The 19,072-nt window shown below is 45.3% G+C and overlaps 1 protein-coding gene across 2 annotated transcripts in view; it reads left to right on the forward strand.

Moving 5' to 3' along the window:
- Positions 1-19,072, forward strand: part of LOC138582204 (cyclic AMP-dependent transcription factor ATF-7-like) — a 1,375,782-nt gene that overhangs the window by 857,836 nt on the left and 498,874 nt on the right. For both annotated transcript variants that reach the window (XM_069653279.1, XM_069653280.1), the window contains exon 5: positions 3,687-3,821. In XM_069653279.1, coding sequence (XP_069509380.1) covers positions 3,687-3,821 — 135 coding nt within the window. The remainder of the gene's footprint in view (positions 1-3,686; positions 3,822-19,072) is intronic.

The raw sequence follows: 19,072 nt of genomic DNA on the forward strand, positions 1-19,072 counted from the left end.
CTCAAGGTACTTCCTCGTATGAAAGAAGACCGGGGGCTGGCGGCCCATTCTCTACCTTTTCTGCGCTTCGTCGTTCAGGGGAAGCATTATCAGTTCAACGCCCTTCCATTCGGGCTGAAGTCGGCGTCCAGAGTCTTCACCAAGTGCTTGCCGCCGGTGGCGGCCCATCTGCGATTGCAAGGCATCCACCTTCACCCCTACCTGGATGACTGGCTCATGAGGGCCAGAGCAAGGGACACCGCCGTCGAACACGCGGAGCAGACCATCCGTCTTCTGACGGATCTGGGGTTCTCTGTGAACTATCTGCTTAACTCCATCGCAGGACGCTCCGTTCCTGGGATCCAGGCTCAACACGGTGTCACGCCTGGCGTCGCCGTTAGAGGAAAGGATATCGACCATCTTAGGCAAGGTGCAACAGCTGTTGGCACTGAAGGTCTCCACGGTGAGAACCATCAAGTCGTTGCTTGTCATGATGTCGTCCTGTATTTACCTGATTCGGCTCTGCATGATACTTATGTGGCCTCTACTGGAGTTCCTCGACGCCCGCTGGGTTCAGGTGTCCGGAGGCTTCCAGGACAAGATCGAGCTCGACGAGAAGTTCCGACGGGCGATCAGATGGTGGGGCATGCGCTCCAATGTTGCCGGAGGCACGGATTTCCAGAACCCCCCCTGTACCAGGAGACGGTCATGACAAATGCATCTCTGGAAGGATGGGGCGCCCACACCCGACGTCTTCCTGTCAGAGGCCTGTGGCTGCCTGAAGAGAAGACTCTAGACATAAATGTGCTGTAACTACAAGCAGTGTTTTGGGCCCTCAAGTCATTTCTGCCGTCCCTCAAGGGCAAGGTGGTGGGGTCTTCATTGACAATACCACCACAATGTTTTACATCCAGAAGCAGGGGGGGTACCAGGTCCCTGGCGCTCTCCAGGCAGGTGCAGGGCTTGTGGCACTGGGCCGTCGCCCAGGAGATGGTCCTCATTCCATTCCACCTGGCAGGAGTACAAACACTGTTGTGTTTACTCTCTCAGCAGGGAGCTACGCTCGTGCCACGAGTGGGAACTTCCGCAGGACCAAGTGGACAACCTGGTCAACCAATGTGGCAATCACCAGATCGATCTGTTTGCGACGAACACTAAGTGGGGGAGGTTCGCCAGCTAGTTTCCCCTGCCGCGGAGCATGGGGGGGACGCATTCTCATTCCCCTGGGACAGCCTGTTTCTGTATGTGTTCCCCTCGTTGCTCTTGCTTCTTCGAGTCATCCATCAACTCAGACAGTGCCGGTACAGGTTGATACTCATTGCACCGGCTTGGCCAAGGCAGATCCCGGACCTTCTTAGCATGTCAGCATCCCCTCCAGTCAAGCTGCAGGTGGTCGCGGATCTTCTCGCCAAGGGAAAAAGGCGCAATCCTGCACCACGACCCAGGAGCGTTGAACCTGAAGGCCTGGCTCCTGTAGCACTAGAGTTCAGGAGTTATGATCTTCCAGTGGACTGCAAAGAGGTACTCGCCAAGGCCAGAGCGTCTACTTCGAAATGCTACAGACTCAAATGCAAGAGCTTCACAATTTTGTGCTGTTCACAGAAGATCGACCCGCTGAGAGTCACTGCCCTTTAGGTACTTCCATATTTGATGTCGTTGGCGAAGTCGGGACTGACCCACGCCTCCATCAAGGTTCATCTGGTGGCTATCTCCCGCTACACCAGGTCCCCAGGACGACCCTCTTTGAGGTCGCACCGGTTAGTCAAGGAATTTGTCGAGGGACTATTCCGCTCATTCCCATCGGTGAAGGCCCTGGCATGGGAGCTCAATGTGGTACTTACTGAGCCCCATTTGAGCCTATGCATTCTGTCCTGCTCAAGTTTCTGGCGTGGAAGACAGCTTTTCTCGTGGCCAACCTCCTTACTTGACTTTCTACGAGATGAGGGTGGTGCTGCAGACGCATCCCTCATTCATGCCCAAGGTGCCTTCAGACTTTCATCTAAACAAGCCCTTGGTGTTACCTGTGTCTTTTCCGACGCCTTTGTCGCCGGCTGAAAGGACTTAGCACTCGCTGGGTGTGGCTAGAGCACTGAAGTTTTATGTGGCCCGCACTAAGAGTTTCTAGAAAACTTCTCTCCTTTTTGTGAATTTGGGTCCTGTGAACCAAGGGAAGGCCCTGTCCAAGGCTTCCATTTCCAGGTGGCTCTCCGGCTGTATCACTCGCTGTCACCGGTTGGCAAACCGACTGTTGTCCGGCTGTCCGAGAGCCCATTCTACCGGAGCGATCGCTGCTACTACGGCGTTCCTGTCTGGTGTGCCCCTGCTTGACATCTGCAGGTCTGCTACGAGGAAGTCGACGCATTCATGCGCAACCTGTTTGCTTGAAGGTGAGCCTGGTGAGCAGGTAAGAGATGCTTCTGTTGAGCCTTTTCAACTCCCGTGGTTGTGTATGTCTGTGCTGCTATGTATTCTTTATTAATGAGCATGTGAATCCATGCCAGACCCCATGCTGGAGAAGGAACAAGTTACTTGCCTTTAACTGTTGTTCTCCAGCATGGGTCTGGCATGGATTCACATGCGAACCCTCCCGCCTGCCCCTCTGCGGCTCTTCTCTTGGTCCTACTGCCCGTTTACGTGCTACAAAATCTGAAGATGGCTGCCAGAGGGAGGGGCTCAGGTAGAGGGCAGTCATTGGCTGGGGACAGTATGACCCAGAGCTCAGTTATTAGTTAATGGGAGAAAGACAGTTTGTAAACGAAACTGAAAGTTTTTTCTGTTACCGAGGATTCCCAGCCTGACAGGGAATATTCTTGAGCATGTGAATCCATGCCAGACCCATGCTGGAGAACAACTGTTACAGGTAAGTAACTTCTTCCTTTGTAGCCTTTGGACCCCCCAGACAAAGGCAGAGGCATAGCCAAGCAAAGTATAGCCAGATGGGTGACATCTGCTATCTCCAGATGTCTTACAGAAGCAAAGAGACCCTTACAAGGCCCATTCGACCAGAGCAGTGGGGGCATCAGCAGCAATGTGGTCTGGTTTTCCGCTGGTCGACATTTGTATAGCGACTACTTAGGCAGTGCTGCACACCTTTGTGAAACACTATTGTCTCGAACGGCAGAGCGAGACAGAAGCAAGAGTTAGAAGAGCAGTGCTGCAGCGCCTCTTTCAGTAAGGTAGGCCTTTCTCCACTTTCTCCACAGTTTGTCTCTGCATGTAGCTGCTGTCTATTCTATTCAAAGCATATGAATGCATGAAAGATCTGTTCTCCAGCAGTGGTATCTTTCATGGATTCACATGCGCCCACCGTCCACCATGGTGTAAGAAAGGCTACAAGGTAAGTAAATACTCTGGGGTTAGAATCTGAAGAGGGCCTCCAGGGTGGTGCTAGATACAATGTCCCATTGGCTGAGGATGAATGTACCCAAAAGGACATTGGTGGGCTACAAACGTGAGCCATTTTTTTTTTATTCTGAATTGTAATACTGAGGATTCTCAGCCAGACGGGGAATATTCAAAGCATGTGTTCCATGAAAGAGGCCAATACTGGAGAACAAAAGTTGAAGGTAAGCAACATACTCCATCTCTAATATGGTTGTTTCATGCCTATGTGTAGGGCTTGTGATACAATATTTGGAGGAGAGAATGAGAGCATGTGGAAGCAATGAGCTGCTGATCACTAAACCTAGATCTGCTTGCCATTGCAGAGTACGGGCCCCCTGGATATGTCTTTGCCTTCAACACCAGATATTAAAATAAAAGAGGAAGATCCAGTCGATGTGGATTCTTCGCCTCCTGACAGCCCCATATCAAGCCCGCGGTCACCAGAATTCGAGGAAAAGGTATGTGCAGTTATTGGTTAGGCCCGTTTGATAGTTGTGTATGGCCCTAATGCATGTGGCGTGTGTAGGAAAGGGTCAATTCTTCTTCCTGGATTGTGCTGTAAACTGAGTGGATTTTCTCTGCGAACTGTGAATATTAGAGGTTGTCTGGAATCTGCTTATTTCCACTCTGCTTGGGTTTTCTCTACTGTTCTATGGCCAAGCGCCTGTTCTTTTGGTGGGGTTCAGGTGAAAGGTGGATGAGGGCGGTTGAGATATTTGAGGTGTGTGAATGAGTGACATAGAACTCCTCTGTTTGTGAATAAGACTTCGACCCAACTGCTAGTAGGTGTGTGTGAGTAGTGTAATTTTCCAGGCAATCTGATAGCCACCCACCCTCCTAAAGCAGTGTTATGCAAACTGTGATGCTCTCCAGATGTTTTATGAAACAAAAAAGGGGTTGTTCCTACCACATAGTAGATTATTTGGAGTACAATGCTACTTGTATGTCTGCTATGATTTTAAAATCAAATTATACATATTGCTTCATAAATAAGCTAGACGTTCCTTGACGTTATGTTGAGCGTGTGGACTCAATCCATGTATATGGATCCAGTATATGGAGCATATCAAGTGGAGTATATGGAGCTGATCAAGTGACACAGCGAGTAGAGCGCTCGCTTTGACATCCTTGCAGAGCCTGCTAACGCAGATTCGAATCCCGGCAGGGCCAAACTCTGCCTTTCATCCTTCCGAGGTCGATAAATGAGCACCACACACCATGGGTAATAATAAGCAGCGCTCGGATACCCGAGGGTTCGTAGCGCTATATAAATGCAAAATTATTATTATTATTATATAACATAAAAGAGATGTTTTAACTCATATGTCTGCTTTATTAATTTAGCAAATCTTGTCTGTTTCAAGGCATGCATCTCGAGTATTTTTCAGTTCATATTATTCAACAGTAAAAAATGTACAGTGTAGTCTTGGTACAATTGGAATATTTAGTAAGAAAAAACATTTCTCCAATCACAAACATGTTATTCTAAAGTGAGACAAATATTACATCATATTTGGTAATCACTTGTGTGTTTAAGAACAAAATGTGGATACTGAAGCGAAGACAATAAAGGAAAGAGGGGCAGCTAAGACTTCAATGTACCCTCAGTGTATTGGAACAAAAAGAGCAAATGCGTATTTTTAGTCCTGTGTGATCTAAAAGTGGGTAAAAGTCTGCTTATTCAGTCAGGCATTTTGTCTGGTTCTTAACTAGGAGGATCAGACTTTTGGTCATCTATTTTGCTGAGTCAGAGGACCAAATCGTAGGTCTACGCCAGGGGGCAGAAGCCCCCTATAGAAGTGGTGGACGTCTGAATTTGCTGTTAACTGCGTCCACAGACATTTCGGCTCCTGCTCGTTAAGCCTTCTTGTGGGCCTCTGGGATAGTCTCTCTGAGTATAGAAAGAAGGAAGGGAGGGAAAAGAGAGGGAAAAGTAAACTGAGATTCTTGCGGTAATAGTATTATCATTGTAGAGTAGACACAAATGTGCTGCAAATGTTTTAGACTGACTCAACCGTTGATTTGCTGATGGGAGATGTAGTCCAAAACATTGGTTGAGCCAAAGGTTGCATACCCCTGCTTTATGGTGTTATGGGTGAAGCTGTATTTAAAGGAATGGTTTGGTCAGAAATTTTTATTGTCTCTTGGGGCTGGCCATGTGTTTTTAAGCCTAAGTCGGTCGGTCCTAGAAAAATTTCCTATGGACCTTACCCGAGTTTTCGTCTACTAAACACACGCGAAAACAAGCAGCAGGGCGCCGCCATTTTGTGATAATCTTATCACTTGCCCCATCGCCCTGGGTGACCTGCTCTTGCGGTACTAAATCCTATCCCCCGCCCCTTAGCCTGACATCAACAAAGCATTCATATTCCCCGCCTCTCTCCGTGACGTAACTGGGCTGCGTAGCCAAACGCACCCATTCGTCTTCTACGCAACTTCACTCAGAACCCGGAAACCAACACAGATCATCTCACAACACAGGGCGCCACAATTCGGAATATGAAACTGTAGTTTAAAATCAAACAGCAAGATTGTACATTTGGTAAAGTACATTTATTTGACATTAAATGTTTAGAGAATATTCAGCAATTGGCATATTAAATCGGAATGGAAATTTTTTTCTTTGGTCTCGATCCGCAAATCCGCTAAAGTTTATTGTGAGTCACGCGCTGTTCCTTTATGGTACACAGGGTGTTGGTTTTCGTTAAAAGAAGCACTTTGGTTGCACGGTGAATCGCAAGGCTGTTCCATCAACTAGGCACTAGGCCACCATAAAGGTTGATATGTTGCTTCTAGCCGCTAGTACTGTGTAAGGGCATATGGGCCCTGGGCGATCGTCCCATAAAATAGTCAAGGTAGTGCAGTTGTTTACAAGAAGCTGCAGCTGGCGATTGAAGAAACCGTCGGCCGGGGTCTAGAATAGGTGGCAGTCGCAGTACGGTAGGATGTACCTGTTTTGAAAACATAAAAATTGAAATCAGTCTCATCAGCCGATCTTTATTACTATTATTCATTTTATTTATTAGGGTCAAGGTGAAACTATTTGCTTGCGAGGATAGTGCAATGGAGTATTTTCGGCTCTAAAAGCAATGCGAAAACTGACGAAAGAAATCGAGGATAACACACAATGTAATGATTTATTAGCTTTGAACCACTGAGAAACGACTGTTTGTCTACATGCTTGTTGAATGGGGACATGCATGCCCATGTGCCCGGTAGAAAGACGATCCCACAAATGTTTTACTTGCTCTTCATTGTAATATGCCACACAGAATGAACAAGTACAACTTAACCTGGCTTTAACGGTACGCTGTTGGTATTATATTCCGGTATAAAATCGTCTAAAGAGTTACTTACATTATATTTGCCATTTCCATTGTCTCTGCGTAATGCAGTCTGTAAATCCCATTCTGTTTGTGCCAACGATTTTTCAAATACTGAACTAACATGAAACTCGGTCTAGTTTCAGAATTTTCAGCCTTATCGTCTCTTACGTTATTGCACCCCTCCTTCAAATGAAGTCCTTTGGGCATCGTCCCTGTCTCTCAAGGTCAAAAAACAATAGAACCTTATACTGCCAGTGCGAGTCGTGGGCCTCTCCAGCCCGCAAGCAAAAAATCAAAGCTGTTGACCTTCATTCTGAATGAGCATACATTCCTACTTTGCAACATCCGTGTAAAGCCATCCTTGAGAACTTGAATTTTGGACTCCATCTTTGTACTAGGCCTCACTGTGCTAATGCGAACTGGCTTTTCTCCCATCTGCAACGCCTCGCTTGGCATGTTCCAAGGCCCCCAAGTTTGTCCTCGTTGTCCGCTAGCTTTGCAGCCCCAGAGAACCAGAACTATGGAGACATTGGGCCTCATTACACGGATGGCGGTAGGGATTTACCGGTACCGGTAAAATACCGGTACCGGTAAATCCTTACCTCCTTACTACGAGGTCCCTTTGCGGGTTGGGCGATTTAACGCCTGCTTTTTGCAGGGGTTAAAATCCAACCCGCTAAAGGACCTCTGAGCTAATTACGGCACCGCAAAATTGCGGTGCCGTAATTAGCGCCTTCCCCATTCCCATAGAGCCCTATGGGCGCAGGAATGGGAATGGGGAAGGGCAATGGTGGAAGGGGGATTTACCGCCCCTCCAACCTTGGAATGGGGCGGTAAATCCCCTTTCCGCCAAGGCGGTGCCGGTATTTTACCGGCATGAGCCATGGCGCTATAGCGCCATGGCTCACCGCCTACCGTGTAATGAGGCCCATTGACTTTTTGGGGGAAGGTGAGGAAAAGTATAAAGTACCTGAGGAGTTGAGCTGAAAGTGAGATTTATTGTTTGTTTTATTATTTGTAATGCGCAAGCCTCCCCTCCTGTAACAGTGCGCAGAGTTTACATGAGATTGAGAAGCTTAGTTACAACAACAAAAATATATACATGCACATATTGAAAAGGTCAGCGTTATGAGGTGAATAGAGAGAGAAGTCAAAGATGACACCAAGGTTGTTCGTCACTCTGGATGGTGAAGGGAGTGGTTATTGTTAGCATACTTTATATGTACCTGTACAATAACAGCTCTGCTTTGGGTGGACAGTGGCAATGTATCTGTGCTGTGCACAGAATCGCTCAAAATTCCATGTGTGTGCATCTCTAGTACATTAACAATAAGTCCTTTAACAAAGTCGAATTCCATTTCCTCATATACTGGTTTGACCACCCATTTTTTACTTCCTTTTGTAAAGGCCGTAGTGTAGCGAAGCATCCCTACATTTCCCGTAGTCCTAGATAGTTTACGGCACACATTCTCGTTATGTGCCAAGACCGCTAGTAGAGTCCTATGTTTCATGACATGTATGCCGAAATGCAGTTGCTTTGGCCTGTACTTTAGGCACATATAGTGGAACACCTCCAAACCTCCTGTGTGACAGAATTCTGTCAGTCCCCTCATATCTCTTGATAGAGTTTTATCAAACACAATCTTCTCAATGGCTTTGTGTGTAGGTGAAGATGGAATCAACCACTTCTTCTTCTGTGACTCCTCTGGGGACAAAAGGGCCATGCTCACATTGGTGGAAATGTTGGTTTTCTGTCCAGCAGTGAACTTTGGTACAGTGGTGCATTAGTGACCGCCATTTTTCAAGTAGAATTTCCACTGACCCTTCACAAGTTTTGGAGCTCCACCAAAGATGGTTGCTGATAGACTGGGACCACTGTGAAATACTTTCCAAACCTTTTTTTTCCCTGCAGCCGAGATTTTCTTATTGATTGATTTAGCAAGATGCTATACGTCAAATTGATGTTTAATATGTGGGAAATGCTCTCTCATTGTCTTGGCTATTGAAACGTGTCTGTCCGTGGCTATGAGGTCGATTTGCATTCACCTCGATTGTAGATATTTCAATGATTTTATAAATCCTAGTTTCTCCATGGCCACTGAGGATTTACATTGGGACACCTGCACGACCACCGAACTCGCAATTTTCTTACTATCCATGTCCTAAAAGTGGTAGGTGCAGTACTTGGCTGAAAATCCAGGGCTGTCGCACTGTCCATCGCCGGCTAGCCTGAACAGTTTGCCTTTGAATGTACTTTCTATAGACAATTGTTCAATTTTCCAAGCATCACTAATGGCCGGAAATACATAATCATGTTGGAATTTGTAGTACTGTGTTTTAGAAATTAAATGGAGTCCCACAAACTGAAAGAAAGACTCTAACTTTCTAAAACTGGACCAACTAAAAAGTGAGCCAGCTGCACACAGTAGATTGCCTGCTGGCAGTTTCCCCAGCATCGGTTGTGCAGACCATGAGAAAGTATGATGTAATGTACAGGTGGCATGTATTTTGACGTTACTGCCTTGTGTTTGACGAGTCACATTCATCAATGGCTTCCCACATACTTGCCCTCTAACTGCCCACATTTCAGCATACTTATAATAATCCAGCAAACAACTGTCGAATACTATGTATTTGCCCTCTTTAATTAGACTGTCATCCTGCATCACAGTTGTTTCAGACTGAACCGTTGTGGACATATCACCCGAATTGAAACTAATATAGGTGATATCATGTTCTGGTGCGTCAGTGAATAGTGCTGCTGGTTCAATCTGTCATTTCAACATCTGTTACTTGAACATTGATGGGAGAACACAACAATGTCGACAGCTTTTTGAGTGGCATTTTTTTGGCGGGTGCAGATTGTGTGAAATGACATGCGACTACTTCTGAGCCATCTTCAATACATTCAGTATCATCTTCTTGTGGTGGTGCAGTCTCAGTGTAGCAATGGTCCAATAAAACTTTGGTGGACACATTCAATTCATGTTCTGGCCATTGGACAAATGCATCTCGAGCCTGAACACGCTGCGCCTCAATTAATAGTTCCTCCATAGTGTAAATGGTTTGGCAAGCAACATCTCTCATTTGTTTCACTGTCTGTGTATGTATAGTTCGTACACCGACGGGCAACTAGTGGACAGATTGGAAAAGGGATGTTCAGTTTAAACCCAAGATACAGTATTGTACAATTGGCAGAAAAGAAAACATAATATAGTCCCCAGCACAAAAAAATGTCTAAAAATATGAACTGTTTGTAACTTACCTTATTTTTGTTTCTTTTCTTTGCAACTTTCTTGACTCGAACTTCAACATCTGCACGCTGTCGTTCCGATTCGTATCCGCATGTCTCCCCTTCCTCTTGCGCTGCAACGACTAATTTCTGGATCCGCATAGACAGCACGGATTGACGCTCTATCGACTCCCTGAAACATAGTACTTTCATTACTATGGATCACAATATTGAAAACATAACGCACACTTGGGGTCGACGACACAGGTACATATCAATGGCTAACCATGAATGAAACATTGTGTAGAACAATCAAAAGACAAGTATACAAGATCTGATGATCTCATTCGATGGAACTGTCAGTATCCATACATCGTGCTGCTGAAGAACATCTAGGGATATTGTCAATGTGGTGGACGCTTCAGCAACTCTCAAACACAGTACTTGCTTTAGTATGGTTTTCAATATTGTAAACATAACACACACTTGGGGTCGACGGCACAGGTACATATAAATAGATAACCACAAATGATCCATTGTCTAAAAGAATCAATGGATATGTAAATGATCCGATTTTCTCGACTTATTTCTCCGATTTATTTACATCTGCATCAACTACAAAGGATGTTGTGATTGTAGAGGAAGCTCCGTCGTCTCCCTGAAACACAGTACTTGCGTTAATAAGGAAGAAAGTATAGAAAATGGAATCACGTTATATAATCTTGCTCGATGAAACTGTGAGTATCCATACCTCGTGCTGCTGAAGAATATCTAGGGATGTTGTAAATGTAGTGCGCACTTCCGAAATCTGTTGCACCAAATCGTATATGCATGCTCCCGCTTCAACTTCGTCTGGAATTACTGGATTGTCAGGCTCTGCATCAAGTGCAGGGGTTGACTCTCCATCTACTGCCTGAAACATAGTACTTACATTAATAAGGATTACAATATTGAAAACATAACACACACTTGTGGTCGACGACACAGGTACATATCTATGGCTAACCACGAATGAAACATTGTGTAGAACAATCAAACGACAAGTATACAAGATCTGATGATCTCGTTCAATGGAACTGTCAGTATCCATACCTCATGCTGCTGAAGAACAACTAGGGATGTTGTCAATGTGGTGGACGCTTCAGCAACTCCCTGAAACACAGTACTTGCATTAGTATGGATAACAATAATTATAACTGAAAACAAACACTAGGGGACGACAACGAAGGTGTATATCAATTGGAAAGCACTAACCAAACATTCGGTAAAATAATTACACAATACATAAAAACTATTACTTGACATGCATAAAACAAGTCTGTGGCGGAATAGCTAAGTAAGATTACCTGATACGCGCTAGAAGTGGTTGATAACTGCAGACACGACACGGATGGAGAATCTTGTTGCTTCATATTCAGTGGATAGTCATGAAATTGTAAAGGTAAATTGTTTGATAGTGAAATGCTAATATTAAAAAGTGCCATGTAAGACGAAAGAATACTTGAGAATAATGCTATTGAAAATGCGCAATATAGCACAGTTACCTGTGCCCATAAATAGATTTCCTTTGAGGGTTATAAAATCGAAAAATAATTTATTGCTAAATGTCATTATTCAAAAAGCTATACTCGTATCAATATCGAAAGTATTACAAGGGACACAACACCTAAAATATCAATTAATTCATTCGGCTACCTACACACTACCGCAAGGCCTAAAGCTAAATCCGGACACTTGACTCACCAGTGGCGGAATGTGGACGAATAGAGTGGGAATAGCGTTTGCAAGCAATTTTCGTGTCGTTCGCTGTTTATTCTTCTTTGTTACCCAGGATGTGGCGTACATGTTCGAGGGAAAGTGCCGGCTGCAGATGCGGTATCGATCACCCCTCTTGTCCTCAAAGACTTTTTGGACTTTACTTTCAAGCTCTGACGGTGCATATCCGCAATATCGGACCGTTTCTCTTATCCAATCTACAGTCTTAGGGAATACATGCATTGTAGTGCCTTCAGATTTATCATGGGTCTTCAAAGGGCAACCGCTAATCGAACAGGCAGGCATTGTTGAAAATTCTGAAAAGTAAATATCAACATTATTATAAATTCTTGATGAATAAAAATGTGATAAAAGAGTAAATGAACCATACAATGTTCAATGCAAGGTTTGTTTTGGTCGCCGGAACTATACCAGTTCATCATGTGTGGCTTAGTATTTGCATAATTTTCACAAATTAATAAATGATGTGACTAAACTCTGAACATGTGACTCGTCCCTTGGATGTACTGTCTTGCATGAAAAGGAAACATGCTTATATTATAAACAGGACCCGCGACGGATGCAATTCAATGACCATTGACACAGATGAAAATAAATAGATCTATTGATAGCATAACAATTGAAACTCAAGTCAATAGCAATGAGACCAATGAACATAGCACTATTGAGTACTCTACTCGCAAATAGATAGAAATTTAAAAATGAACGAAATATGACTGATACATGGCCTTACCTTGACCAACAAACAGTTAGATTCAGCAAGCCGATTAGTTTGTGGCAGGAGAACAGGTAGATGGCCACAGGTAGCACACTGACGTGTTTGCTGAAAGCGGTCACAGAAGTTCACAGATAGCACGACGACGAGCAGATTAGCATCGATCTCGGTGGTTCTCAGGTAGCACGTTCAGGAGTTGACTTGCAAAGCACAAAGATGTTCTCATGAGACATATCAAGTCGTTTATAAAGTATTAGAAACAGGGGTGTGTTTGTGAATGAATGACGTGTATATGTTGTGGTATTATGTGGTTTGCAGGGGCCGGCTAGCGTGAGGGGGGATCCTGGCCGGAGAAACTGGGTCTGAGGAGGCCATGTGAGCAATGGCCCCTGGGCGTGGGATACCTTTTGAAGTGTACATGCTGTTTGGCACCTTGGCCGTTTGCGCCCCTGACAGCCCCCCATGGCAGCGCACATCCACTGGCACAAACTGCCTTTGATAGAGGGGGGTGGGATGGATGGGCCGGGGGCGTGCAGACAAGGCACCGGAACACTGCTGAATGGAGACACACTTGATTCATTTAAAGAATCTAAACAACCGTTGTTAAAATATATGTTGTGTTTTATTTTGTTTCTTATATGGCACAAAAATACTAAACTTTACACATTGTACAGGTCAGGTTGCAGCACAGCGAGGGAAAATCCCCTGTACTGACCGCTGTCACTGGGGAAAGTTTGTCTTATGGCACCAACGACACAGGCGGGTATTACTCTTCGAACGCGGTGTCCAAGCCTCCCGTGAAGCCACCATGTAAAGTAACGATGGGCCACCAGCCTATACCACCTGTGAAAAAGAATGATACAAACTGTTTTTAAATGACCAAGATAAGTTTATTAAACGTTTTGTTGTCAATGACAATTCTTGTAACTAATGGCATTCTGCTCGGACAAATGCTCTCTAGACGCTGCACACTATTGAACGACTTCCATGCGTTATAATGATATGTAGATGTAATTTTGAATATAGGAGGCGACCATGAAATAGTAGTGGCATCACAACCAGAGTATACTTACTCGTTACTCGGATTACGAGGACGAACAGTTGCGCGAAGTTCATGCATAAGCACCATCATTATCCTCAATGCGGACCGTGTGATGCAGGCTGCCCTGAAGTCTGGCAGCTCGGTGATGCATTGCGGCTGTGGCTCGCCTTCTGAAATGTAGGCCATGCATCCAGAGTTTTCACAGCAGCAGCAGTTCTAATCCTCGGTTGGCATTAGCTTGCACCGATTGCATGTACACCAGGTGGAAACACTGTCCACGCAACTAGGTCCAAGGTCTTCATCCGTTTATCCGTCCTGCCAACTGCCGTCAAAAGCCCCATCGTTTTCGCATGTTTCCTTTTCCAGTAGTTCAACCTCGGTATACTCGGGCTCGTACATGTAGGGCATTATTGTAGCCATTGTGTGGTAAACAAACTAAAATAGTTTATAGCGATGGTACAGGTATCTGTTCACACAGGCTACAAGCGGCGAAGGGAACTGACCAGAGCACAGAAACGAGTCACAGAATACTCAAAGTAACACAGAGAGAGGAATGGAATGGAAAATCTGCTGGTGTGTGTTGTCAAACGGTCTGTTTATACTTATTGAGTAAAGAGGCGTCCTGCCATTTCCATGGCAACACGTCATTAGCTGAAGCGCAGCGATTGTTGACGCAAGATGTGCTTTGTCGTTGGGAAATGGGCGGTACGCGTCTGCTGATGACAGGCTCTGGGGTGGGGGATATGATTTAGTGCCGCAAACAGGTCACCCAGGGCGATGGGGCAAGTGATAAGATTATCACAAAATGGCGGCGCCCTGCTGCTTGTTTTTGCGTGTGTTTAGTAAACGAAAACTCGGGTAAGGTCCATAGGAAATTTTTCTACGATTGACCGATTTAGGCTTAAAAACACATGGCTGACCCAAGTATTACATGAACCTTTACTGCTTCCAATGGTGTGTCGGTCAAGTCCGTGATCAAGATTCCACTGACTTGACAGTGTTTGTTGGGGACCTAACTCCTACATAGGGTTGTGGACCAGAACAGACCTACTCTAGTAATGTACGAGTGCGACAGCATCTCCATCAGCAAGTGTTCATGAGAGCAGGCACTCTTAAAGGGCATTCATTGAAGCCGCTTTATATCCATTCCGTTTGTGATAGGGGGGTGACTGGTGCATACACATGTTCATTTGAACATCACAAAGTCCTAACTCCTAGTGAATGTATGCATTTAACAGCCAGGGTGGGCACCAATGCGGTCCTCGCTACGTGAAAATGATGCTATTCGTGGGGTGGGTTAGGTTGGGAGCTATTTTTGTATAATGTGTGTATATACGCTGTTGGGGACTGGGTAGCTATGTCAGATGTGGGCTTGTTCAGTTTGGTGGAAGATAGGTCTCTCTCTCCCCTACATAGAGCATGAGAACATATCTCCTATTTCTCACTGTAGCCATGCTTCTTAGGACAGGAAATATGGACTATTGTATATGAGAAACCCTAATCTGGAGGAGGTGTCTTGTTTTGACCCGATTGACTTGGGAGTGGCAGGTAGTGTCCACTGCCTTTTTTTTTCTTTTTATTGCATTTTCCCAAAGACACCGTCAAGCGTTGTGGGCATGACTTTCTTCCGCATTTACGCCTATCTTCCCCTGCAACACCGGGTGGCCCAAACTAAAGCTCACCCACTGTGTGTGTCTGTGCCGATGCAGTTAACCTCAGGTGCTGCTGCCCCCAGTCGGTACACCATACAGGGCTGTAGAGAAGGCAGTGCAAAACTGTCCAACTCCTCACCTCTGAGAGCGCTAGGTCATGGGGGCGGGGGGCATTTTCCTAGCGGTAACATAGAAAATGGTGGAATCGTGTCTAAACATGATTTAGATGCAATGTGTTTGGTAAATATCTTCTTCACTACTCATCTGACTCTGTAGCTTCCATTTACTCCACATAGCTCTGTATTAAAGCAGTGCAGCATGCCATTGTTAAATAGAAGTACTTTTTCATCCTGCTGTGCCTCCTTCATGCCTGCCACATGTGATGTATATCACAGTATTGAAGACATGCATCAAGTGTGGCAACAGTTCTTTTCAGCTCACCCGCTGGGGCTTGTGACATCTCGATCTTATGACACCTGCCCCAGAACCCAAGTGGTTCCTGACTGTTTCATACGTTTATGAACCTAATGCTGCTCCTTGCATGTCTCCATCACATGCTGATAAGGGAGTTGCACTCTTATAGGTTCTAGCTGAAAACCTTCCTACCACCCAGGTTTTTGTGATATTCTAACTCAGGAATTGAAATTAAGATTGAATGTGCAGGTGCTAAAACCAGATCTTTGGTGTCAGAATTACCCAGTAGGCAGGATTTAGCACTGGGAAACCAGGAGCGAGTAGACAATAAATCACACGAGAGATGCAAACTAAGATTTGGCTCATTATGCATACGTTTAAATGTGTCCCAATGCTTGTTTATGAACATTCACAAAAACTAAAATTGTATGTCATGCCTAAGTTTGTAAAGCGCCAGTTAGCCTGGGGAGCCAAAAGTAGCTCTTTGTAGCTGTTGGTTTCAAGCTAATGAGGCTCTCGTAGGCTATAAGCAGGAGCTAAATAGCTCCCAGCAATTCCGAACCCCCAAAACTGTTGAGGAAAATTGTCCTATAGGCTTCACTAAAGGCAAGTACCTTCTGGTAGGAGAGCAGAAAACCACATATCCATGTGGTACCAAACCACCTTCTCAATCATGATAGGTTTATTACAGCACTCCAGAGATGGTACAAAACATGGCAAACATACCATTTCGTTTCAAGGAGTCAAGGGTAGATCAGGGTTCCAAAAAATGAGGACAAATTCCCTCCTTAAAAATCATCTGATATGCATGCAGAGATAAGCTGCTTCTTCAGTTTCCAATGTTTACAGAGGTTTCTCTGAAATGAATGGCACTTCTGAGCTCGTAAAAGACTTCCAAGAAAGCAAACTGATGTGGATGTTAAGTCATACAAACTATCTCTGTACTGGAATCTACACCGAAAATAACCCGGAGCAGGCCTCTGTGCTAGAGACAAAAGGTGAAAGGTGTTTGTGAAGAATAAACCATCAGATGTTGTCTCACAACCTTCCTCTCTGGTTCCATAAAAAGTACTGAGTCATTCTACCTCTGCAAGCCTACTTCTGATTATGACTGGTGTACTCCATCCACAATTTGGGCAAGAGTTTCAAACTTCTCCTACTTAATCAAAAGTCATCTCCTCTAATGCATTTGTGACACTAGTGCAACACACCAATCAGTACTGTGATTTCTAGAATTCCCCAATCCCTACTTGAAGCTGCAGTTTCAGTGGCGTTGCAAAGCTTACTCTTATTAACTTTGAATTCTGCAGGACTATATGTCAAAACTCTTTTACCAGTGGAGAAGCCCTCTAGAATCTGCTTTTTCTCCCATATCCCTCCCAATTAACAATATCCTCTTTAGAGTGGAGAAAATGAACCACAATAAAATCCTTATGGGGTTTCTTCTGACCTCAAAGCAATCATAGATTACTCTATATGCAAAATCAGTGATAAGCTCTAGTAGTGGTGATTTATAAACCAAAGATTTAGACAAATTATCATTAAAAGGAAAATATGGAAAGCGATTGAGAGGTCAAGGGGCATTGGCGGGTGGTACAGAAAATCTTGGATTACCAATGTCTGATTGATTGGTGATGTAACATTCTGTACCTTCTGTAGTGACTGATAAAAGCACTCTAATATACAAAAGAACCATCAGAAATAAAAGCCTCCCCAATTATGTGCATTGCCCTTTTGTTTCACAGCAGGATTCTGAAACACATTATTATTGGGTTTGAGTCTGCCTTTTATGTAAATATTGATTATTGAAGTTTTATAAGTAGTCAGCTGCGATTAGTCACTTCATAACGCTTCTAAAGCAAGGGTAATGGGTAGGGGTAGAGCCAGCTGCTCTTGGAAACACTCGTTTCTGATGCTTGTCAATCTGTTTAGAATCACATGCTGTGCATATTGTCCGACATCCAGTGGTCACTGCAGAGTATTACATCTTGTCTTTCGAGAATCAAAAGGGTACATCGACATGGGCCTACCTGCAACACTATCCCTAACATGACGTGTAGTGTACCCAAAATCCCTCACGCGTCGAGGTCCCTTAGATTGTTTTTTTCCACCAAGCATACTGGTCCTTGTGCGGAGCTCGTCCAGAGAAATTGCTATTGTTTTCTTCAACCTTTGGTCGTTTCTATATTAGAGTTATAGATATTACCCTACCATCGGCGACTGTTTCCAGTTCTCTGCCGAAGACGGTCCACGGATCTTCGATGGACGGTGTCCGGTCAGTGCTGCCGACCACGTGGCCGGGCCTTCCGGCCGGCCTACACAGTAGGGAGAGTGGGGTAGGGGTGGACATTTCCCTTTCTGAGAATGCCTTTCCCTTTCCTCTCTTTGTTCCCTGGGTCTCTTCGTCACCATTTCTTTCCTCATCTATGGAGAGGACTCCATTTATGTTTTGTCCTGTTCGCAGGGCCAAATTCCCTTGGAAGGATAAACATTGTAAATATAACCAGTGTTTACCCCTTAATCACAGCGAGACGGTTTGTGCGGCTTGCAAGCTCCTGCGCCCGAAAACTTTGAAGGAGCGCTGTGTTAAGTGGTGGGCCGCCTATGGAATGTCGCAGGCCGAGTCTGGTTTCCCTGCTGCCTCAACCGCCGATTGTGACGAGGGGCTGAGTGACGCACAAGCCTCCGATTCCGAGGCGATTGACCTCTCGGCAGAGCATTCTCACTCTGCGTCGTCAGTCCCCGGCCCCGCTAGGCAGGACTCGGGTCCTGCTATGAGGAATGTAAACCCCGGCGACATAGACGCAGACTACAGACACAATCCTAGGGACGTCTTTGTCGAAGCAATCCATAGCGCCAACAGGCACAGCGAAAGCTTTGGCCCTGCCCACCGACCGTCGGGGTCGGCAGCCCTCCCTGCAACCGCAGGTGCGTCTTGCGACTGGGCCTGGTAAATCAAAGGGCGCTGACGTCAATATCCACAATTCCGTCGAGACGCATCGAAAGAAAGCGTCCACAACCGACAAGGCCCCGGTTCCGCCGAAAGTAGTCACGCAACCAGAGGCCCGTACTGTAGAACTTCCTGATGCTGAAGTTATTTCTGAAAGCATCGCCAGGATCATTTTGGCGGATTCTCAAAAGCAACAATCTCAAGGATTCATCGAAACCCAAAGATCGGCCAAAATATTTACCGTAACCTACGGAAAGGCCCAAAAAAAAACAAAAGGACAACGCGTCAACCGGCGGAACCCCGAAAAGACTTTTCGGAAGCTCCGGGGGTGGGTGGGGTGGATTTCTTTGGCGTTAAAGATAAAATCTCTATGTTTGCAAACAGAAGATCCAATAGAAGAACCCTTTCCACCCCTGGACCGCTCTGGTTCATCTGTTTGGACCTGAGAAATATTTGAAGGATGCATGGACAGGCTACAGAGATTTATAGAACTCTTTGAGAAGTCCACACCCAAGAGGTCTAGGGAGGAAAATCCCCCTCTCCCTGTGGCTAAGCTGCAGAGGGTCTTTGACTCAAGATGAGGAGGAAGAGGAATACGTTTA

The sequence above is a fragment of the Ambystoma mexicanum genome, chromosome 3q (assembly GCF_040938575.1).
Source record: "Ambystoma mexicanum isolate Mex_15411 chromosome 3q, UKY_AmexF1_1, whole genome shotgun sequence".
NCBI classification, from domain to species: domain Eukaryota; kingdom Metazoa; phylum Chordata; class Amphibia; order Caudata; family Ambystomatidae; genus Ambystoma; species Ambystoma mexicanum.